At 36.3% G+C, this 24,971-nt stretch overlaps 1 protein-coding gene across 2 annotated transcripts in view; it reads left to right on the forward strand.

The window, feature by feature from the left end:
* Positions 1-24,971, forward strand: part of LOC137390088 (plasma membrane calcium-transporting ATPase 2-like) — a 66,973-nt gene that overhangs the window by 39,399 nt on the left and 2,603 nt on the right. The window contains exons 11-25 of one of the 2 annotated variants that reach the window (XR_010978095.1): positions 2,500-2,705; positions 4,475-4,610; positions 5,043-5,179; positions 7,149-7,357; positions 8,904-9,046; positions 10,026-10,153; positions 12,637-12,816; positions 14,028-14,222; positions 15,020-15,211; positions 16,208-16,421; positions 16,910-17,118; positions 19,916-20,023; positions 21,371-21,547; positions 23,816-24,078; positions 24,121-24,739. Coding sequence is in view for 1 of the 2 variants with exons in the window: in XM_068076336.1 (XP_067932437.1) it covers positions 2,500-2,705; positions 4,475-4,610; positions 5,043-5,179; positions 7,149-7,357; positions 8,904-9,046; positions 10,026-10,153; positions 12,637-12,816; positions 14,028-14,222; positions 15,020-15,211; positions 16,208-16,421; positions 16,910-17,118; positions 19,916-20,023; positions 21,371-21,547 (2,234 nt within the window). In the remaining variant the exon portion in view is untranslated. Of the gene's footprint in view, positions 1-2,499; positions 2,706-4,474; positions 4,611-5,042; positions 5,180-7,148; positions 7,358-8,903; positions 9,047-10,025; positions 10,154-12,636; positions 12,817-14,027; positions 14,223-15,019; positions 15,212-16,207; positions 16,422-16,909; positions 17,119-19,915; positions 20,024-21,370; positions 21,548-23,815; positions 24,079-24,120; positions 24,740-24,971 lie in introns of those variants that run through there. The other variant, XM_068076336.1, reaches the window with a different exon arrangement.

Consider the following 24,971-nt stretch of genomic DNA (forward strand, 5'->3'; position numbering starts at 1 on the left):
TGTTATATGAGATGATATACTCTAGGAATATCATGTTATATGAGATGGTATATTCTAGAATATCATGTTGTAATGAGATGGTATACTCTAGGAATATCATGTTATATGTGATGGTATGCTCTATGAATATCATGTTATATGAGATGGTATACTTTAGTAATATCATGTTATATGAGATGGTATACTCTATGAATATCATGTTATATGAGATGGTATACTCTATGAATATCATGTTATATGAGATGGTATACTCTATGAATATCATGTTATATGAGATGATATACTCTAGGAATATCATGTTATATGAGATGGTATATTCTAGAATATCATGTTGTAATGAAATGGTATACTCTATGAATATCATGTTATATGAGATGATATACTCTAGGAATATCATGTTATATGAGATGGTATATTCTAGAATATCATGTTATACGAGATGGTATACTCTATGAATATCATGTTATATGAGATGGCATACTCTAGGAATATCATGTTATATGAGATGGTATATTCTAGAATATCATGTTATATGAGATGGCATACTCTAGGAATATCATGTTGTAATGAGATGGTATACTTTAGTAATATCATGTTATATGAGATGGTATACTCTATGAATATCATGTTATATGAGATGGTATACTCTATGAATATCATGTTATATGAGATGGTATATTCTAGAATATCATGTTATACGAGATGGTATACTCTATGAATATCATGTTATATGAGATGGTATACTCTATGAATATCATGTTATATGAGATGGTATATTCTAGAATATCATGTTATATGAGATGGTATACTCTATGAATATCATGTTATATGAGATGGCATACTCTAGGAATATCATGTTATATGAGATGGTATAGTTTAGTAATATCATGTTATATGAGATGGTATACTCTATGAATATCATGTTATATGAGATGGTATACTCTATGAATATCATGTTATATGAGATGATATACTCTAGGAATATCATGTTATATGAGATGGTATACTTTAGTAATATCATGTTATATGAGATGGTATACTCTATGAATATCATGTTATATGAGATGGTATACTCTATGAATATCATGTTATATGAGATGATATACTCTAGGAATATCATGTTATATGAGATGGTATATTCTAGAATATCATGTTGTAATGAGATGGTATACTCTAGGAATATCATGTTATATGTGATGGTATGCTCTATGAATATCATGTTATATGAGATGGTATACTTTAGTAATATCATGTTATATGAGATGGTATACTCTATGAATATCATGTTATATGAGATGGTATACTCTATGAATATCATGTTATATGAGATGGTATACTCTATGAATATCATGTTATATGAGATGATATACTCTAGGAATATCATGTTATATGAGATGGTATATTCTAGAATATCATGTTGTAATGAAATGGTATACTCTATGAATATCATGTTATATGAGATGATATACTCTAGGAATATCATGTTATATGAGATGGTATATTCTAGAATATCATGTTGTAATGAGATGGTATACTCTAGGAATATCATGTTATATGTGATGGTATGCTCTATGAATATCATGTTATATGAGATGGTATACTTTAGTAATATCATGTTATATGAGATGGTATACTCTATGAATATCATGTTATATGAGATGGTATACTTTAGTAATATCATGTTATACGAGATGGTATACTCTATGAATATCATGTTATATGAGATGGTATACTCTAGGAATATCATGTTATATGTGATGGTATGCTCTATGAATATCATGTTATATGAGACGGTATACTCTAAGAATATCATGTTATAATAAGATGGTATACTCTATGAATATCATGTTATATGAGATGGTATACTCTAGGAATATCATGTTATATGTGATGGTATGCTCTATGAATATCATGTTATATGAGACGGTATACTCTAAGAATATCATGTTATAATAAGATGGTATATTCTAGAATATCATGTTATAATAAGACGGTATACTCTAAGAATATCATGTTATATGAGACGGTATACTCTAAGAATATCATGTTATAATAAGATGGTATATTCTAGAATATCATGTTATAATAAGATGGTATACTCTAAGAATATCATGTTATAATAAGATGGTATATTCTAGAATATCATGTTATAATAAGACGGTATACTCTAAGAATATCATGTTATATGAGACGGTATACTCTAAGAATATCATGTTATAATAAGATGGTATATTCTAGAATATCATGTTATAATAAGATGGTATATTCTAGAATATCTAATCATGCTCCTTGTTAAATTAGTAGAATTCTAGTAATATGTAAACTGGCCTGTTGTCAACACCTACTTGAAGTTGAGTAAAGGCGCTTCAGAAACATGAACATAAAAATGGTTTCTGGTTTGGCCACTAGTACAGAGAAGTGAATGCTTGTCGCAAACTAAATCCTATAACTAATATCACTCATTCGATATGCTTTGAACGTAGATATCACTTTTCTTAGGAACTGCTGTCGCTCTCCTCACGGTTTTGGTGCTGCTCATCAGATGGGCTGTCGAGGAATTCGCGATTGCTGGCAAACCATGGGATAACACACAGCATTGGAAGAAGATTGTGGACTACTTTATCATCGGTGTAACTGTGCTTGTAGTGGCTGTGCCAGAAGGGCTGCCGCTAGCTGTCACACTGGCCCTAGCATATTCTGTCAGGGTGGGTCTCATTCGTAACAAGAACATTAAGTAAAAAGCGATGGACTTGACTATCCGAAGTGTTAGCATTCATCTAGTTGCGTAGTTAGCAATAATCATTCTTCTACCTGCCCATCTCTGTATTAGGTCTATTGTAGTTATATTCTCTAACTGGCTCTATATTAGGTCTACTGTAGTTATATTCCTTAACTGGTTCTATATTAAGTCTATTGTAGTTATATTCCTTAACTGGCTCCATATTAGGTCTATTGTATTTATATTCTCTAACTGGCTCTATATTAAGTCTATTGTAGTTATATTCTCTAACTGACTCTGTATTAGGTCTATTGTATTTATATGCTCTAACTGGTTCTATATTAAGTCTATTGTAGTTATATTCCTTAACTGGCTCCATATTAGGTCTATTGTATTTATATGCTCTAACTGGCTCTATATTAAGTCTATTGTAGTTATATTCTCTAACTGGCTCAATATTAAGTTTATTGTAGTTATATTCCTTAACTGGCTCAATCAACAGTTCACCTTGTCATAGGGAGTTATCTGTTCATTGGCCTTTTTCTGCCTTAAGTTCACGATGAATAGTCTTCCTGCTTCAAAAGAATAAGTTTGATAGGTTTGTTCGTTAATTGCACTTTCTACCTAGCAGCCTTTCATTGTTCAATATACGTGAACTCTCATTCACGAGAGAACACGATGGCTGAGTATTGACATTTAGTTATAGTAAATGGAGTTGTTTTCACATTCAGAGGTTGCAGTTTTACATTTCTCGAACTGTTCTTTTAGCGATGTCTCTGCATTGTTATTTACAATGTAACATTCGCTGTGCATAATATAGGAGATCTTTTCCCGCAAATGAGCTCTTCCTTGACTTATATTGGATTAAATTGTTGAACTAACCTTGATCATCATATCAATATAGCCTATTACTTATATCAAATTTGTTTATATTCAGATAGACCTTAGCACTCAAGCAGATTTTCAACGCAAATTGCTAGTCTGACTTTACGTCAACAAACCATGAATGCATTCATTGATTGTAATTGTCCTTGATGCATGCAAACATGCATTCCCAAGTTTTTATTAGATAGATAGGGGCACATTTACATGAAAAACAAAAGTTCTAAGATTACCAATTGAGCCCAGCGTTACTTGCATTGGGCCTCCTTTCTTACATTAAGCCGTAGATAACTCTTGCGGCTTTGGTAGTCTGATCTAATAACTCTTTTTTCAAGTGACAATTTTTAACATCACCAAACACGACTCCTATTATAGTAACTGTTATTGCGTTGCGTATTGGTGATCAGAATTGCACAGGGGTGTGATGTCAGTATCTCAAACTGAATGTAGCTTTAATTACCACTTATACCATTTGTTCAGAGCAGCCGTTTCAAGCAAGATTACAAGGCGATCATAGTTTTATAGGTGTATAGATTCGTATCATTCTCTATTGTGTATTTTATTGTATTATATTTATGAATTTTATTAGAAAATACATCCATAATAATTTTTCGTTTTTTACTAGTTACAGCGTGTCAATAGCATCTGCTAAATTCTAGGACAAATAGAGCGAGATCTCTTTCTGAGCACCTTAATAGAGTGTATTTATAGAGGGATAGACACTACGTATAACTTTGTGGAAAGCTCTTTTTATCTCATTACGTCTACTAAGTAGATCTCGGAGATGTACGTGAAATGATCCATGCATTGTTATTTATGACACAAGCCTGTCACACACGCACTCAAATGCCTTACTCGTTTTGATCATTGTAGAAAATGATGCACGACAACAACCTCGTACGACACTTGGATGCTTGTGAGACGATGGGGAACGCGACTGCTATCTGTTCAGACAAAACTGGTACCCTTACAACTAATAGAATGACAGTTGTGCAGGCGTATCTCGCCGGTGAGTTCCGCCTCTCTATGTTGCCTCATTAGCAGGCCATGTATAAATGTATAATAATAGCATACATGTACTGTTCCTAGCATACTTTATAAATGTATAATAATAGCACACTTGTACTGTTCCTAGCATACTGTATAAATGTATAACAATAGCATACATGTACTGTTCTTAGCATACTGTATAAATGTATAACAATAGCATACGTGTACTGTTCCTAGCATACTGTATAAATGTATAACAATAGCATACATGTACTGTTCCTAGCATACTGTATAAATGTATAACAATAGCATACGTGTACTGTTCCCAGCATACTGTATAAATGTATAACAATAGCATACGTGTACTGTTCCCAGCATACTGTATAAATGTATAACAATAGCATACGTGTACTGTTCCTAGCATACTGTATACATAGATATATTCTTTCAGGAAAGCTTTACAAAAGCATACCCAAATATGATGAATTAGAGCCGATGTTGGCTGACCTCATAATCTATTCCATTTCACTTAACAGTGGCTACACATCGAGGCTGCGGCAAGGCAACAATACTGAGCTGTTTGATCAGGTAGAACTCTATACTGAAATCCTTGATGGCTATTTTAGACTACTTAAAGGTTGACTTGCAACAAAATTTACATTACAGTTATTTGTTATCAACAGATTCACCATGTCTTACTCTGCTGTCTTGAAGGTGCAAAGTATGTGGAAATGTGATTACAAGCTTTTAAAAGCTCAAAAACGAACAGTTAATCGCTGCCATCACAAAAACGCCGTAGATTGGAATCCATTTCCAAAACGGCTTCCGTTTACACTTTCATGCAACTTCATTCGTCGAAATATTTTCACAAATATACTTCATGCATTCAATAAACCATGTCTATTGTCCTTACGCGTCTATTTCATCATAATTGTAAAGCTATCATTTGAGCACTGATATCTCAAAACCTACCTTAAAAATTTGTTTGATTTTTTAACCTTAGCTCGATGGAGTGCATATCATCCTCTGATGAACATGACGAGCCTGTTGGTCACCTGCGATAGTTGAAAAATTCTGCTGAAACTGTTCGTGCTCTTTGGCAGGAAGTATGGGTCACATGATCAGATTACGACTAGATGATTAGACCAAACTGAAACGAAACTGTAAATTAGCGAGCATCTACATGTATATTTGATACAGGCTTTTTGGTAAGACCCGAAGTGTTTGTCATAAACTAGTGCTACGAGAAGTTTTATGTTGAGCCTTTTATTGGCCTTTCAATTCACGTGAGAACATCACGTGCCAAAACAATAACCAAATTTCTTGAGTACGTCAGAGAAATAAGTTGATTCCAACCTATGGCGCTTCCAAGATGGCGACGATTAACTGATTGTTTTTGAGCTTTTAAGAGCTTATAATCGCATTTCCACATATTTTGCGCCTACAACACAGCATAGTAAGGCATGGTGAATCTTTTGATACCAATTAACTGTAATGTGAATTTTGTTGCAAGTCAACTTTTAAGTAAACCTCCTTCTACGTAACTTCCACTTAACGCAAAGAATTTATGTAAAGTTTCTGCTTAGTATTACATAAGAAATTCCATATAACGTAAAGCATCAAGTCAGTGCAAGTTTTCAAATTCAATTTGAATGATTAGGGTTCTCCTTAATCATGGTTAGCCTTAATAATACGGTTTTTGCTCTTGCTACACTCTATTATCTCTATATCCTTGTACCCTGGCAATAAAGTGTGTCATAATAGATCACCAAGTGTCACGATAAAGCACAGAGAATAAGCAGCTGTACAATTATCCAGAAATACAGTAGATGCAATGTAAATGTGCATACAATGTAAATAATCTGCTCCCGGGAACATTTGCGTTATATGGATTTTACATTATATGAACAGTAAAATAAATGTTAATTGCCTAATACTTTACCTAGGCCTTCCCAAACTTACCCCTTTGGCCCTTCAAAAGGAAAAAAACTAGTTGGAAGAACTAAGGAAACAAGGAAGAAACTAACTACAGGACTCTCGCTATTCAAATTGAATTTGAGAACTTACACCAACTTCACACTTTACGTTGTATAGAATTTCTCACGTTGTATGAAGCAAAAACTTCACATAGATTCTTAACTTTATGTGGAATTTACGTTATAGTGGGTATATGTTATAGGAGAGTCTACTGTACATAAAGGCGATCAACTGGTGCAGCTGTTAGTGTCGCTCTACTAAGCCAAATATAACGAGTTGACATCATGTTAAAAGCAATTTTTTATTCTAATCTCTAACCTTGGCTACAGACGTATTGTAGTAAAATATATTTTGATTTTGTGTTATTTTTACGTAAACTAAATGGTTTCCTTTTTTCTTTGCAGCATAGACCTTGCTGTTTAAAAAAATGAAAAAATCGATTTAAATTGACTTTGAAGGCGTGTGCTTCCCTTAAATTAACGTAAAATTACCGTAATCATGAACCATAAACCGAGGGAAAGTTTGTGCTGACCAACTTTCTCTTATATTTATCATATTTATTACTATTATCTCTTTCTAGTTGGGCAACAAAACGGAGTGCGCGCTTTTGGGGATGGTTCTAAACATGGGCAAGCATTACGATCCTATTAGAGAAGCGTGGCCAGAAAGCTCGCTATTTAAAGTGTACACATTCAACTCTGTGAGAAAGTGTATGAGTACTGTCATAAAGCTGGAGAATGGAACCTATCGAGTCTTCACCAAAGGCGCATCCGAAGTTATTCTCAGAAAGTATAAACTTACACTCTTATCTCTCCTTTTTATGGTTGGATAGAATGCGTTACTTCATGGTTGTTCCTCTTCCAATATTGCATGAGCTAGTCGATCATATTCACTGCGTGTTCTTGCTTCGAATAGGTTTTTGTTTCTATGGTTCAGAGTTGCTTCCACTCCGAATCCTAGTAACGGTAAAATCTGAATAAGTTTGACCCCATTTCGCTTTGCTTAATTTGTGTGAAGGCACTCGCTGTCGAAGTACCTTTACATGATAGAAACACTCACTGCTGATAGATCCGAATCGATAATATTGGCTAGGCTCTCCCCATAAGAGGTAAAAAAATTCAGCACACTTCAGGTGACAACCACAGAGGCCTCTGCCCTGAAAACGGTCTACTGCTACTCACTACTGTTTCCGGTTGATTTTTTGCCTTTTCATGAAAATATACTTGCCAAGGATGGATTGCTCATACGAGGATGACGAAATAATTACTTTTTAGTGGAACTAGTTGTCTACGCATGAATTGAAAAGTGACCTTACCCGAAAGCAAGTCTGCTGGACAAGTTTTGTTTTGAGGCATCTAGGAATCATCGTGAATCTAGGAAAGGTCTACATGTTGCAACTCTGAACCGTTGAAACGCTAGGGTGTGACTTCGTCGGCAGCACGCAACTCCAAACCTATTCAAAGCATGGAAACAAAGATTGTAAAGAAAACTTCATTCTATAGTCACTAACATCACTGCATCTTCTTACAGAATTTGTAAAAGTACCAATATGGGGGAAGTTTATGGTCTGTTTCACTAGAAACTTCAAGCAACTTTAGGCAGCAGTACGATGGACAGGTCATGAATACATCATGGCGATCTGTGTTTTTTGAGAGCTGACATAATAAAAACAGCAGCTAATTTATTACAAGTCATATTATTATTGTTCTCTGACATTCTAGAAGTAATTCAGTTCAAACCTAAATGAGCAGGTTTGCGAATATCCGTATTAGTGTGAAGGAGATGTCTAGGTATTTGTTTATATCTACGTTCTCTGTCTTTATGTTTTGGGGATGTATTCATTCTGTGTTTGAATGTGTTAAATATTCACTATTCATCTGTTTAAAATCACTTAGGTAAAAACCAGTCTAAAATTATCAACTGTTTCTTTTGTGTTAGATTATTGTCATAGAGAGGTGAGAGACTTAAACTCTTGGGGGTGCTTTTGGGTTTCCAATGCATACCTCTTATCTATTGTTGAATGTGGGTAAATTATAATCAATAAACTGAGAGTTATTTTCTCTTTTACTTTAATGTGAAGCGATCAGTGCAGCTATTACTCAATTGATAGGAAGAACAAATTAAGTTGTTTTTATTGAGAAAGATATTGCAAACAGAAAATAATAAAAATACTACCGTATCTCATATGTAGCTTGTCTGTACTCAACATGTTTGTTAATATTTGCTGGTGTATATTTTTGTTTGGATCTTTTGGCGTTGTACTATTAAGTACATCCTAGCATAACGTGCCACCATAGAGTGTTGGATGCATGTATGACATGACATCCACTTGCAGATGTGATTTTGTACTGAAAAGCAGTAACGGCGCTGAACCATTCCCCATAGCTGACCAGGAAGAGTTTGTGGCTAATATCATAGAGCCAATGGCCATGGAAGGTCTTAGAACCCTCTCACTGGCATACAAGGACTATGTACCCTGTGAGTACTCCCTATATAATCTGGGAGATTGCTTTGTAGGTACCTGGTGAGTATAGTTTAGGTAAGCTCTCAGGTTTGCTCTCAGGTATCTTAAGAGTATACATGCAAGTACCTTTGTGAGTATACCGTGTAAGTACCTTGTGAGTATATGATGTATGTACCTTGTGAGTATACCGTGTAAGTACCTTGTGAGTATACGATTTAAGTACCTTGTGAATATACCGTGTAAGTACCTTGTGAGTATACCGTGTAAATACATTGTGGATATACGATGTAAGTACCTTGTGAGTATACCGTGTAAGTAGATTGTGAGTTTACTGTGTAAGTACCTTGTGAGGTACCGTGTAAGTACATTATGAGTATACGATGTAAGTACACTGTGAGTACATGATGTAAGTACTTTGTGATTATACGATGTAATTACCTTGTGAGTTTACTGTGTAAGTACCTTGTGAGTATACGATGTAAGTACCTTGTGAGTTTACTGTGTAAGTACCTTGTGAGGTACCGTGTAAGTACATTGTGAGTATATGATGTAAGTACCTTGTGAGTATACCGTGCAAGTACATGGGTGAGTATACGATGTAAGTACCTTGTGAGTTTACTGTGTAAGTACCTTGTGAGTTTACTGTGTAAGTACATTGTGAGTTTACCGTGTAAGCACATTGTGAGTATACTGTATGGACACTTCATATGTATACTATGTAGGTAGCAATTTACACGATCTCAGTAGGTATATTCACAAGATATGTGAATATATTGCATGAAAGTTGCGTCCTGTTACGAAGTGTACTTTTGTTATCTAAATTTTGATGTCTATCATCCAAAGCTTTATCTATCTGTGCTAATTCTAACACATTATGTCGAGCTTGCTCAGGCCGCCCATATTTTAACTCTTTACACTCTGTCAAGATCAATCCATAAGCTGCCTTTTGTTATAAACATCTTCTCCATAAACATACTTAATCTCATTTTGCAGCTAACCCGGCAGCAAATGAAATACAACTGCCAAAGGATGGAGAGATAAACTGGGAAGATGAAAACTGTGTTGTGGGGGGATTGACTTTCATAGCAATTTGTGGCATTGAAGACCCCGTGAGACCAGAGGTGAGGTAACTTCGTCTGTTTTGTATTTATTAAAGAAAAGTAATTGTGTATATAATAGAAATATAAATCTTTTTCTCTCCCAAGCATGGCAAGAGAGAAAATGATATTACAAGACCAACTATGAGATTCTTGACTTGATGTTTTACGTTATATGAATTTCTTATGTAGTATGAAGCAAAAACTTTACATAAATTCTTTACATTATGTGGAATTAACATTTTAGAAAGTTTAGTTATAGGAGCATCTGCTGTACTCTGCTTTTGTGTTGTTGAACAAGTTTATATCGGCATTGAGGTTTGACTGCTGGCCTTACTACATACCTATACAGTAAACGCTCCTATAACGTAAATTCCACATAACATAAAGAATTTATGTTAAGTTTTTGCTTCATACTACAAAAGAAGTTCCATATAACGTAAAGTGACAAGTTGGTGCAAGTTCTCAAATTCAGTTTGAATAATGAAAATCTCGTAGTTGGCGTTAAAGATAGCGCTTTTTATCCTGTCGTTCTTGGGAGAGAAAAGATGAACATGTATATCTCTATTATATAAGCAAATAACCTGGCACTCTAGTTCACCATGAGTGATCGTCAGATGTGTCGATAAAGCATGTAGCATCAGTAGCTGCCCAGTTATTCAAAAGTGCGTAAAAGACGATAAATTGATGCAGATGTTAAAGATAGCGCTTTCTATTTTGCCATACTTGTGAAAGAAAACGACATACATGTATATCTCTATTAGATACACAAGTACTCTGGCAGTCTAGTTTGCCGTGAGAGATCGTTATTGGTGTCAATGAAGCACAGAATCAGTAGCCGCGCAATCATTCAGAAATACTTGAAAGATTATCGATTGATGCAGGTGTTAGGGTGTCATTTGACCAATCCTGATGTGACGAATTAGAGTATCATCGAAAACTATGTCAGTTTTCTCCTAACTTGAACCCTGGAGACGAATAGAAGGACAGATAGACATCGCTGTTACAATAGCAAAAGTTTATTTTTGTTTAGCTTTGTTGTAGAAGTATAAAATATATTTTATTATTTTTCCTTTGCAGAATAGATCTTGCTGTCTAGAAAAAAAATGAACCAATTGTTGTAAATTGACATTGGAGATATGCGCTTCCCTTAACTTATTGTAAAATTACTACGATCATGGATTATAAACTGAATGAGTGGTAAGAAAAAGGTGAAGTTGTCGATACAACCATTAATACTGCAGTTACAGTACAGCCAATAAATTAAAACATTGAGTCTAGCGTTGCAACCTTTGTCAAGGGCCAAAGGAGTGAGTTTAGAAAGATCTTGGAACGGAATTAGAAAAATACATGTAAATTGCCTGTTTGTATAATGTAAAATTCCTATAGCGTAAACGATTCCACAACAAATTATTTACATTGTAGGAGCATCTACTGTACTTACCGTATTATTTACCTATATTCACCTTACTATATACCTATACTTACCTTACTATATATATATATACCTACCTTACTATATACATACACTTACCTTGATGTATACATATATATACCATACTATATACATATACTTACCTCACTATATGTCTATACTTACCTTACTATATATCTATACTTACCTTGCTATATATATATATACCTACCTTACTATATACATACACTTACCGTGCTGCATACATATACTTACCTTACTATATATATATATACCTACCTTACTATATACATACACTTACCTTGATGTATACATATATATACACCATACTATATACATATACTTACCTCACTATATGTCTATACTTACCTTACTATATATCTATACTTACCTTGCTATATATCCATACTTAACTTACTATTATATAACTATACTTAATTTACTATGTATATATACCTACCTTACTATATACATACACTTACCGTGCTGCATACATATACTTACCTTACTATATATACATTTACTTACCTTACTATATGTCTATACTTACCTTACTATATTTCTACATTATAATTTACATAGACATCAAGTATATCATCAGAACTTAGGCTTTCAAGACTAACCACCGTAAATTGAAAATTTCATGAATAGTTTTGGAAAAATGTAAAAAAGAGATCGTGACACATTGGATGATGTTCTGAATGATGATGATGATGTTAACATTGATGTTCTTGAGATTATGTACATCTTTGAATCGGGAGTATGATTTAGCCATGACCTATTTAGCATTGCATAAGCATGCAAGATGCATTCATACAACTACTACATGTATATGTCTGTACAACTACTACATGTATATATATTCATACAACTACTACATGTATATATATTCATACAACTATTACATGTATATATTCGTACAACTACTACATGTGTATATCTATACAACTACTACATGTATGTATTCATACAACTACTGCATGTGTATTTCATACAACTACCACATGTATATATTCGTACAACTACTGCATATATGTATCCATACAACTACTGCATGTATGTTGGTCTCTAGGTGCCTGATTCCATCCAGAAGTGTCAGAACGCTGGCATTACTGTTCGTATGGTCACTGGAGACAATATCAATACTGCCAGATCTATTGCAACCAAATGTGGAATCATCACCCCTGAATCAGATTTCCTCGTGCTCGATGGAAAAGAGTTCAACAACCGGATCAAGGATGAGAATGGCATTGTGAGTGTATCAAACATAAACATGAATGCTGTATTAAACCTTGGGCTATAATCACCTATCTATACTCATGTGAATTCGAGTTGCACAAGACGATGCAGTCTCAGCCGAGCGATGAGCATATTGACACTATATTTCAATGAAAACTTGGCTGCTGCCTTTTATTTTTAGGCTACATTCATCAACCAGAAGCTGCTTACATAAAATTTAAATGATTTTAAAGTATGATTCAAAATTTCTTCAAACATTCTGTTGATGCGGTCATGTTAATTCGAAAGAAAAATATGCAATACACCTTGTGAGTATACTGTATGGACACCTTGTATATGTACTATGTAAGTAGCTGTTTACACGATCTCAGTAGGTATATTCACAAGATATGTGAATATATTGCATGAAAGTTGCGTCCTGTTACGAAGTGTAATTTTGTTATCTAAATTTTGATGTCTATCATCCAAAGCTTTATCTATCTGTGCTAATTCTAACACATTATTATGTCGAGCTTGTTCAGACCGCCCATATTTTAACTCTTTAGACTTTGTCAATATCAATCCATAAGCTGCCTTTTATTCTTCATTTCTTCAGCTAGGCATGTTTAATTTTTTTCCTGTGGATTTTCGCTTTTGTTCAAAATTTTAAAACCAAGGCCACTTTTTAGTAATTTTTATGCAAATTTGATCCATTATATTAACCAGCCTTACAAATGTCAAGGTCGCTTCAATGGCAGCGTGAGAGACTATAGGATGAGTAGTAGAGGTTTAGGTGAGTTTTGAACGAGTAGTAGTAGTATTGACTAGTGCAGGCCTGTGTCATCCAGTGTTTCCATGTTTTCATCCATGTTGACTGCGTTGTCTTACAACGGAGTATAGACAGACATACTCGGTTTAGTTTCACATTCCATTAAAAGTAAAATTGAGTATCGAAGGGCTTTGCTGTTGGCGGGATAACAGCTGGGCACACATTCCACAGGCATACCACGGCTGGGGTGGGCAGGTCAAAATACTAGGATAACAACATTCTTGTTAGAATTGTACAATGACAACACTGCTTTAGGGCTTCAAAATCTGATTGCCTGGAATGCATCGACAATAGTACAATTGACAGTGGTGCCCATGCATTAAATCGTTGCTGTGGATGCACGATGACTGTAAGAGTCATGTGATATTTTGCTGAGGTTGTTGGGCTAGGCCATAGAACTTACCATACTTCAACAGGTACGTCAGGAACTCATTGACAAGATTTGGCAAAAGTTGAGGGTGCTGGCTCGATCGTCTCCATCCGACAAGTATACATTGGTCAAGGGCATAATAGAGAGCAAGCTAAATCCTAACCGTGAGGTTGTCGCCGTCACCGGAGATGGGACGAATGATGGCCCAGCCTTGAAAGTGGCTGATGTGGGTTTTGCGATGGTGAGTAGTGTTGGGCAACTTTTTGTAAATTGTTGTTTGTGGTACGCAATATCTTTGAAGGCTTCTGTGGACCACCTTAGAGGCTCTGTTATTGTTTGTGTGCCGTGCTTGGTAGCTAAAAGGCTACACTTGCAGAAAGTTGGTTTCTAACTATTGACATCTATGTTATTATGCTACAGCATTTAGTTCAGTCAATTGGCTGACGGTTTGTAACAGACTGGCTGATTGGCTGTAACAGACTGGTTGATTGGCTGACGGTTTGTAATAATTGTTAATCGACAAGCTTGACGTCAGCACTTATTTACTCATTTTATTTAGTTGCTATGGAAACAATTCAAATATTGTATCTTTTCAGGAGTCTTGAAAAGTCATTTTACTTTTTACAGTTTTCTAAGAGACATTTTGGAGGTATTTTGTGAAACTTTGTCTTCGCCCTTCACTTCACACCAATACCATAAGTTAGCTGATCTACCATCTTCAACATCATAGTTTCTCCTTTGACGAGGGGAAAGTTGGAAGTTAGAAATACTGATTATTAAAATTGGTTATTATTCCAACTGGGGAGTGACGTATTATTTAGTATAAGAGGGTTTACAGTCGTGTGTGGCCGTGCAATGAATTGTCAACCTGGCAAGTCTTCTCTGAAAGTGTTGTCAGTCATAGCACGAACCTGTAAGAAATGTCAACTTAGTGAGCCCTTCTCTCATGAATGAATGAATGAATGAATAGTTTGTGTGTTTGGGTCAAGCTAGGCATGTGAATTTGAATCGGAAAAGTCTTCTAAACCCATTTTGTAGGGCATTGCTGGCACAGATGTGGCGAAGGAGGCCTCTGATATTATACTCACGGATGACAACTTCACAAGCATTGTCAAGGCAGTCATGTGGGGCAGGAATGTTTATGACAGTATTGCCAAGTTCCTGCAGTTTCAGCTCACTGTTAACGTAGTCGCCATAGTTGTGGCCTTCGTAGGAGCTGCCGCAATCAAGGTCAGTATTGTGTCAGCATCCATCCTAAATTATTGTTGGGTAACGAACTATACCAAATTCTTTGGCCATGATAGGCAAACTGCCGATCTATTCAGACCTATTCAACACACACCGAGGGTGAATATAAAACAAGCTTTAGCCAATTGTCTAAGAAGTTGAGAATTGTGTTCTCTTGTATTTTAACCAAATTCACTCGAGTGCTTGTCAAACTGAACGAGCTCCCAAATATTTGTATTCTCCCGATCATTCCATGTGCACTCACTACCTTGACGGTCTATGTCTCATAGTATTGTAAATTACCCCACATTTAGTAAGTTACATACTGAGTTTCATAATATGAAATTTTAATGTGATAATAAAAGTTGATATTCTTGAAGATCTTTGAATATATGCCGACTTTATTATCACTGTGTCTGATCTGAAAATTTCTTTCATAGATTGCAATTTTTTGTGCGATGATGCACAAGCTTAAAAATGCCCTAGAATAGTAGTAAGCAAAACCTACAGGCTTCCTAAAAGCTTCACTTATCAAAGTTGAGATGAAGAGCAAGGTTGAGCAAATTCTGATGATATTATTGGACATAAGTGTTTGCTACAAACAGTTATGTCCAATAATATCCATGTATATATGTCCAATAATATATATCCATAATATGTCCAATATAATGTCAAATAATATATCCATAATATGTCCACTAATATTGTCCAATAATAGAGTCTTCAACTGTTTCTTAGAAACAGTTGAAGAATCTATAGAAATGATGATTTTAGTGCACAGATTTAAATAGCGACTGCATCAGGACTCCCCACTTTCCCAAGTTTGTTCATATAGTTTATTATAGAATTGTATCTGATTGTGGCTATGCATATTGCGCAATACGGCTTTGAAGGAATATTCATGGCTTGAGTACGCAAGATAATAAATATCCTGTACACAATAACAGTGCAATACGTACCATCGCTTACTTACATAGCATTGTTCACATATGATCACAGGACAGTCCTCTGAAGGCTATCCAGATGCTGTGGGTGAATCTGATCATGGACACCCTCGCTTCTCTCGCCCTCGCCACTGAGGTGCCTACAGATGAGCTTCTTGAACGTAAGCCATACGGCCGTACAAAGCCTCTCATCAGCCGTCGTATGATGGCTAACATCCTCGGACAAGGCTTCTACCAGATAATAGTCCTCTTTGTCATGCTCTTCATCGGTAGGTCTCATTTCCAACTGTTCGCTTGGTGTTCGCGTCTGGTTGTCTCAAAAGATTTAATATGCAGAAAGGAATAGTTTGTATATTTTTGTATCGCAAACCTGACCCAGATAGAAATTTTCTCTCCAGACGTTGATTGCATGAGAGATTTGATGCGAAGGGGAGGAGTTCATTAGTTGCTGAAGCTAGGGTGTGTTCATCGTAGGTGTCAAGTCAACATGGCTGTAGAAGATTATTACTAAACAAAAACTAAAGTTTGCCATTCCTCTGAAATCTTCTCTCAATATCTTATTAATTAAAGTTTAATTTACAATGTTTTCATGTATATTATTGGTGAAGATATACAGTTTTTAAACTTATACACTGAGGCTAATGCACTGGACACTCAGCTCTGCGTTTCATTTCAATTCAAGAGTCTTTTTTTTATGAGTAAAATTGGTAAGATTGCTGTTTTTTGGGATAGTAGAAAACACATTCTGTTACTTTAGGAGCCAAATGGCTAGACATTGAAGATGGAACAAGTTTGGCATGTCCTAAGCCAACAGTCCATTTTACAATGATATTCAACACATTCGTCCTGATGACTCTCTTTAATGAAGTGACCGCGAGGAAGATTCATGGTCAGCGGAATATTCTAGATGGCTTGCATAAGAACTATTTATTCCTCGGAATCTGGATTGGCACTTTCATTGGACAGGTTTGAGTCGCGAGCTTGTTAGAGTGTTACGGCAGACTTAAGAGCTGTTATGTCCTCCTGTGTTCACCTCTGGTTTTTAATGACATCTCTCTTATTAAATCACATATTGACACGCGCGTGGCGAACTATGCTCTTTCATATTTTTTGGCCTAGTTCGCCTAAATTTCCCATCCATATGCTCCTTGCCCTCCGCCAAACCATCCAAAATATTTGGTTAATAAACACCGTCTGGTTTCCGAGCACCAGCCACTTAAACTTCCACTAAACATCTGAATAGAAACTCAAGGTTGCGCATTCGCATGCAATCAAGACAATTGCCTTCGATAAATGTGTTCATGGACGGTTATTGTGAAAGAATTATGGCGATTTGCATGAAAAATCTACACCCTTTCTTCCTGCTATCTGGTCGAAAATGAAATATATCCTAGGCAATGTCAGGCTTGATGCTAGTTACAAATATGCCTGGATTACTCTACATTAATACACTAGAAATTCCACTGTCATACAGCCCACGACCAAAGTGATAATGGAAAAAAGAAAGGGTACTGTTGGTTGTTGAAAAAGTAGTTCTCAGCAGGAATTGACAAAGTATAGTGTAAATGAGACTTGTTTGAAATAAAAATGTTCTAGAAATAGCTTGAAAAGCTTGGTTTAATACAATAATAAATCACACCTAATCACACAGACAATCACACCTAATCTACTACTATCTCAAACCTGTTTTACAACGATAAAAAAAATATTAATTTAAGCTGTAGGCCTAACCTACTGTAATGTATGTATTTTACCAACAACGATAAGGAAATATGTTTATTATAACTCAGAAATGCAAAAGTAGAAGTAAAATGGCAAGCTACTGTGTACTATACACAGTTTGAAAGTTGGTTGCGTTGAATGTAGAATGGTTTTGATAGCGATCTTTAACAAAAAGCAAGTATGAGCGTTCGCGATTCTGAAAGTTTTCTGCAAACTGCAGCTACTAAAATAAAAAATGTTCTCGTCATAAAGGGGCGTTGTAGTTCGGCCCTAGCTTGTACATAAGTTGTAAATATTTTCGGCTAACGTTTTAAATAATGAAACCTTCGGTGATTGGACAAAAAACATAGGCTGATACACTGTGTACCACAATTTCGTACCTGTAATTCGGCCTATGCCTCAAAAGGTCTACGTTCATTACAGAAACCTTCGAATAAATTCGATTACAAGTAAACAATGCCATAGACTGGTGAAATGAGCACGGGTTTCTCGTGAAATGCGCACTGCTAAATAGTTCTACTATCTGTCGCACGGCTTTATTGGCGTATCGTAGGCCGGTCTTAACTTTTATTAAACCAAGCTTTTCAAGCGTTTTGTGGCAATTTTCATCCAAATTAATCTGTCTATTTGTGTATAATTCGATCAGATGGGTAAGTTTTAAGATAATGCCGACGGTTTACAAAGACTTGGTAACATATTTAAATAGGTTTAAATGTGTTTTGTATCGTTATTATACTTTAACGACTCTACAAAACGATGGTTAAATTTGTTGATGAGATTTCAAAACAAGGGTTCGTCTCATCGTTGATGAATAATTTTCGTAAGTTGTGTGCACATGCATTTATCATAAAAACTCGCACACTTCGCATCCGCTCATTTGGTCGTGGGATAATTCATAAAAAAATTATACCTATTATACCATTAAAGATATATGTCTTCATATGACCAGCCGCACCAATATATATCTCTTCATATGACTGGCCGCACCAATATATATCTCTTCATATGACTGGCCGCACCAATATATATCTCTTCATATGACTGGCCACACCAAATATATATCTCTTCATATGACTGGCTGCACCAATATATATCTCTTCATATGACTGGCCGCACCAAATATATATCTCTTCATATGACTGGCCGCACCAATATATATCTCTTCATATGACTGGCCGCACCAATATATATCTCTTCATATGACTGGCTGCACCAATATATATCTCTTCATATGACTGGCCGCACCAATATATATCTCTTCATATGACTGGCCGCACCAATATATATCTCTTCATATGACTGGCCACACCAAATATATATCTCTTCATATGGCTGGCCGCACCAATATATATCTCTTCATATGACTGGCCGCACCAAATATATATCTCTTCATATGACTGGCCGCACCAATATATATCTCTTCATATGACTGGCTGCACCAATATATATCTCTTCATATGACTGGCCGCACCAATATATATCTCTTCATATGACTGGCCGCACCAATATATATCTCTTCATATGACTGGCTGCACCAAATATATATCTTCATATGACTGGCTGATATGATTGGCCATACCAATATGATCAGAGTAACATTCTGTAGACATTTTTATTCTAATCATTGTCCTATCAAACGCTGCAATAAAATATATAAGCAACCAAGCATTTTCTGCTTCCATTCAAATCTTTAGTTTCTCTACAAAATGAGAGACTAATCGTCTGCAATAACATATTGTATCTCAAGATCAAGTACATTTTATAACAAATAGGGTATAGAATTAACCAATAAAAGCTGTTGATTATGTGGTCATGCACTGTGATTGGTCAAATTTATTTTGCTGATGTTTTGCCGTAGACTATGTTATTTGTGTTTATTGCATTCTGAATCTCATGATAAAAATAGCTAAAGCGCAGCTCTGAGTTTCTCTGGTGTGTATCTATAGGAGAGTTAATCATTTGGATTGTATGTAGAGAGCAGATAGTTCCTTAAGTGTGAACTCACAACTAGCTGTCAATTTGCTTCTTGTTACTTACATAGATAATCCTGGTGCAATTGGGAGGTCTGGTGTTTAGCTGTGTACCACTCAGCTGGGAACAGTGGGGCTGGTGCCTCTTCTTCGGTGTCGGAACTCTTCTTTGGAGCCAGGTATCTTTACATCACTTCTCTTCTTTCTTTTACTTTTGCGCAGAGTTTCTTCTGATGATGTTCAGGTTGCAATAATTGAGAACGCTGCATTTCGAGTTTTTACTGGGACAATGGTCTGTTTAAATGTAAGGTTACAGTAGTGTCACGCATCGCATACATGTCATCCTGTAGGCGATATCAGTTAGTGCTGGTTACACCATAAGCATTGACATCTTCAGTTAGAGCTGGTTAGTGGTTACACCATACGCATTGAACTCTTTGGTTATTGCCAACTGTGCTAATTATGATCAGGGAGAACAAGTTTTCAGTCATTCTTTACTGTGTTTGAACTATTTATCGTTGTTCAATGGGAATGACAAAACTGTTTATGAAAAACAGCATAACATCTATGAAAACATTGCCTTAAATAAGTGAAGTTCTTTTTTAATGTTTTCAGTTTTTAATATATCTTCATGTTTTCAGAATATCCATAAATATCACTAAGAAGAGTTTAGGCTAATATTGGACTGTGTTAGCTTAGAGATGAGAAAATTTTTTTCTAGATAGGTTTTCTGTTGAATTGATGTTCCCATGGATTCTGTTCTTAGATGTTCATGGAATTATCGTGTTGTCTTCAGAATGACTCCTTCCTTGTAGTATTTTGCCTTGCTAATGTTAGCGTCTCCTGAAACGTCATCTGGTTAGTCTGGGCTCACCTGAAACGTCATTTGGTTAGTCTGGGCTCACCCGAAACATCATTTGGTTAGTCTGGGCTCACCTGAAACGTCATTTGGTTAGTCTGGGCTCACCCGAAACATCATTTGGTTAGTCTGGGCTCAACTGAAACGTCATTTGGTTAGTCTGGGCTCAACTGAAACGTCATTTGGTTAGTCTGGGCTCACCCGAAACATCATTTGGTTAGTCTGGGCTCAACTGAAACGTCATTTGGTTAGTCTGGGCTCACCTGATATATTCATGCACTTTTTTATATAATATAATCCTCATATTTTATTGTATTGTATAGTTTGCATTCGGAGGCGCTCATTCATCTCTAATAGTAGTAACCTGAGGTGTTCTGAACATACATCTATGGCAACTAATGATCTTGAAGTTGTTTATTGCTGCTTTATGGCAGCCTTGTATACATCAACATGCTAATTTCTAGCTAAAATCGTATGGAGATAACTCTCAAATTTATTTAATTGTTTTCAATTATATTATAGGATAGCTTTGCTGACTGGTGTATGCATTGACATTTCATAATCGACGTGTATCCATTATGCCTGCGACATATCCATATTATTCTTGTCCACATTGTGCTCCAAGGTTATTCCTCAGTATTTGTGATTCTGTAATTTTGTTTTCGAGGTAATTACCTCGCTGCCGATCAAGAAGCTTCCCAAATCGCTGTCGGTTGGTCGCGAGGTGAGAGAGAAAGATCTGGTCACTCATGCAGCGTTCAGCGCACATGAGCCTCGGAGCGGAGATGGACCCTCGAGAGGTCAGATCCTCTGGATCAGGAGCATTAATCGCTTGCAGCAGCAGGTAAGATTATTATTAGTTTTTCTAATTGTCTCAAATCTGTCAGATAACTCGATGAACTTGAATCTCCATTATGCATGTCCTTTAGCCTGGTTACACCGAGCAGGCATTTCGCATGTGTCAAGAAATCACTTATGCATGAAGATGTACAACATTTGAGTTGAACATGTCATAATTTGTTAAAAGCTCCCCCCCCCACCCACCTGTGCTTTTGTCAGTTGAGTTTGCTTGTACTTCTACCCGCCTTTATTTATCAATGTGTTTTTTTTGTATCTATTGCCATCTGGCTTTTGGTAACTTGCAATGTATATGGTTGTGTGTCCCTTATTGTTCAACATGTACTGAATACCTTCATCTGCATATTCCAGCAGTGTCCTTTTTCTATAATGCCCATAACGAGCACCTTGAGCTTCGCGCTTCCTGTATGCAATAATCTTTCGTCTATCAGTGGAGCGCATTCTGCTCATCCTGTCCATTCTGCGACCACTTGTATAGTGAAATTGTCTTCCGTTTACTTCTGTTAGCCATTCTCATCCGCCGCCTGCCCTCTCACCCCTCTTCTATTTGACTTCTCTCTCAATTTTGTTCATTGAGTTGGTCTGAGCTTGCTTTTCAGTTGTTGTTTTTATCGTTTTGGTTGTTGTCAGCTTAGCTTCTGTTAGCCTGTCTCGCCTGTTGTCACCTAGTTTTGGTGTATAAGTACGCCGCAGCTCGTACTACTAAAGAGAAATACGTCAAGAATCTTATGAGCGCTCTACAATCATGTGAAATAAATGGCAGATCCAATGGATTGGAATCATCGATAGTGACGGATAAGTAAAGGTAAGGGATATTACATATCATTCGTCAAAGTTTTAAAGCGGACTCATGAATAAAATGCAGTGTTGTTTTTTGCCACTCGGCTTGTTGTATGCAACTGCAATTTCTACTAATGAACCTAAATTACTGAATAGAATGTTGTGCAACCTTTTGTTTGTGTGGTAGGCAGATCACAGTTCCAATTGCACCTAACTGGCTTCTCAGGCTCATCTGCTGCAGAGTAACCGTGGTGGAAGACATTGTCGCTGGCTTCGGTTTCTTTTGTGTGAACAGTTGACACGATGTGCGTGTTTGATCTCTGTTAATTTGTATTTTTCTTCGCTACTAACGTTGCATTGTCTCTGCTGAACTGACACCGCAGCTTGAGTTGTCTGCACATTCATTTCTGCTGCAATCACCAGTTCGCAAACCTCATCTCTGCAGAGCTCAAGCACCTGGCCTCTTCTAGTCGTCTTTCTTTGTTTTTTGGAGTGCTTAGTGTTCAGCCTCTTGTGCATGTCTCGTTTCCAGTTGCGAGTAGTTAGAGCATTCAGGAGTTACCTGGAGGACCTGGAAGAGAAGAGGTCTATTTATAGCTCACTGAGAAGTCAGAGCTTGCCAAGAGCTGCCGCATCTCTCCTTTCACAAGATCGCCGGAGATCTGACAACCATGTGACTCTGTTAAGGGAATTTAATAAAAGCCACACACCTCACGATACGTACCTAGTCGGCAAGAACCACCTGTCCGTACCATTTCTACAAACTCGACGACACTCGTGTGAATACATCTAGCCTGCTGTTCCTCAATCCACTGTTCCCTTTCTGGTCATTCACATCCAGTGCCATTTGTTGAACATCTTTTTAAGGAATTGAGCCTACTAGTGACTGCCTTGCGTACTCTCTCCGCGCTCTCAGTTTGTGCATATTTTGAATCTCTCAAGCGTGTTAGTCAATCGCTCCTTTCAATCAGCATCTTAGTCAACTACTAATTTTACTTTCAGTAGCAACTGCCTGGGCATGTAGCATGGATGCTCATTTCTCCATACCCGTAGTGCGACACACACGTATATGTACTAACTGTCAATTGAGGATTTTAGGGAGTCGGCTCATTAATAGCAGGGGGCGGACAATTTCAAGTGTACAATACTGACTATTTGTCTTTGCTTTTTTTGGCTTCTTTGTCTACTAGAGGTGTCTAGAGCTTATAAATTGAACCTTTTTATCTTATTTAGTTTCAAGATGTACTATGTTTACTATTTGATCGATACTTAACCTGAATAATATGATCTTGAATCCTGTTGTTCAATGGCAACTCATTTCGTCAGAAAATTTTTGGTATCCCTGTCATACTTTCTTTTTTGTAAGACTGCGTCTATTAGGCATGAAGCCAAGACAAAGCTTTTTGTTCTGTCGGGAGTGCATGTTATATAGCAACACCTCTATTTAGTTTAGTCTGTTTTGTGTTAATTGTAGATACGTGTTGTCAATGCATTCCGTATGCATCTAGATAATCAAAGCCAAATTAGCATGGGATCCATAAGGTCCGCCCACTATGCTAAGTACCGAAGCTCTACACTGGGTGGTTCCACTGAACCCGGGCACCTGCACAGTCTGAGTCCTCATGAAAAGCGTCCTATGTCACAGTGAAATCTATGTGCACCCCCCCCCCTTGTTGTTTAATAGCATAGGTGTGTGGTTTTTTCCAAACTTGCATCGCTTGCCTTTGTCTATTAGAGGCCTCTACTCGTTAGTATACTAGTGAGTTTTGTCTATTAGAGGCCTCTACTCGTTAGTATACTAGTGAGTTTTGCGTTGAGTATCTTTGCTGATCGCTTTTTCTTTCTACTGATAAAATATATATAATATAATTTGTTCTTTCTTGTTATTAGCTTTTTGTAATGTAGCATTTGCCAGAAGACAAGTTTGTTTCCAATGCGTATGGAGCTGTGCTCTGTCTCATCACTGCATATTAAGAATTTTATGCAAAATGGCAACATTTGATTATGTGTATTGATTGTCTGAGGCCCTCAAATTATAAAAAGTGCGAAATTAGAGATTATTGTTGTGTTAGAATGTGTAACTTATTTTTGTCTATGGGATTTATATTAGGTTTCTCTCCTCGTATCTCTTGAGGCTATTCGCTATGTTGCATGATTAGGGCAGCATGTACATGTAGGGGTAGCACACACTGTTGACTTGTGCCATGCTTGCTTCATTTTGTTAATATCTATTGAATTTCTCATCATATTCAAGATGTTCTCTCTAATGGCAATCTATAGGCATTCTGTAAATATTACTTATATACACAGTTCCATCTTCATTTCCAATACATTGAATAATTATGGTTTTTATAGTGCTTATATTTTGAGAAGTTTCAATAAATAACATTTAAATGTACTTGGTTTCTCTCATTTCGTCACAGACGTGCTGTGTTATGTTAGCAATAAGGTCTAGACTCTAGATTCATTCGCTCATGGCAGCCTTTTCTACTGCACTCGCTGGCAACACAGCAACCTTCTGTACTCGCTGGCAGCAAACGTACCTCTATGTCAGACATGATTCGCGTTGTTATAAAATCCAGAAGTTTCTTCTTCGACAACAAGATCAATTGCAATTTTGTAAATTTATT

This window comes from Watersipora subatra, chromosome 3 (assembly GCF_963576615.1).
Source record: "Watersipora subatra chromosome 3, tzWatSuba1.1, whole genome shotgun sequence".
Classification (NCBI taxonomy): Eukaryota; Metazoa; Bryozoa; class Gymnolaemata; order Cheilostomatida; family Watersiporidae; genus Watersipora; species Watersipora subatra.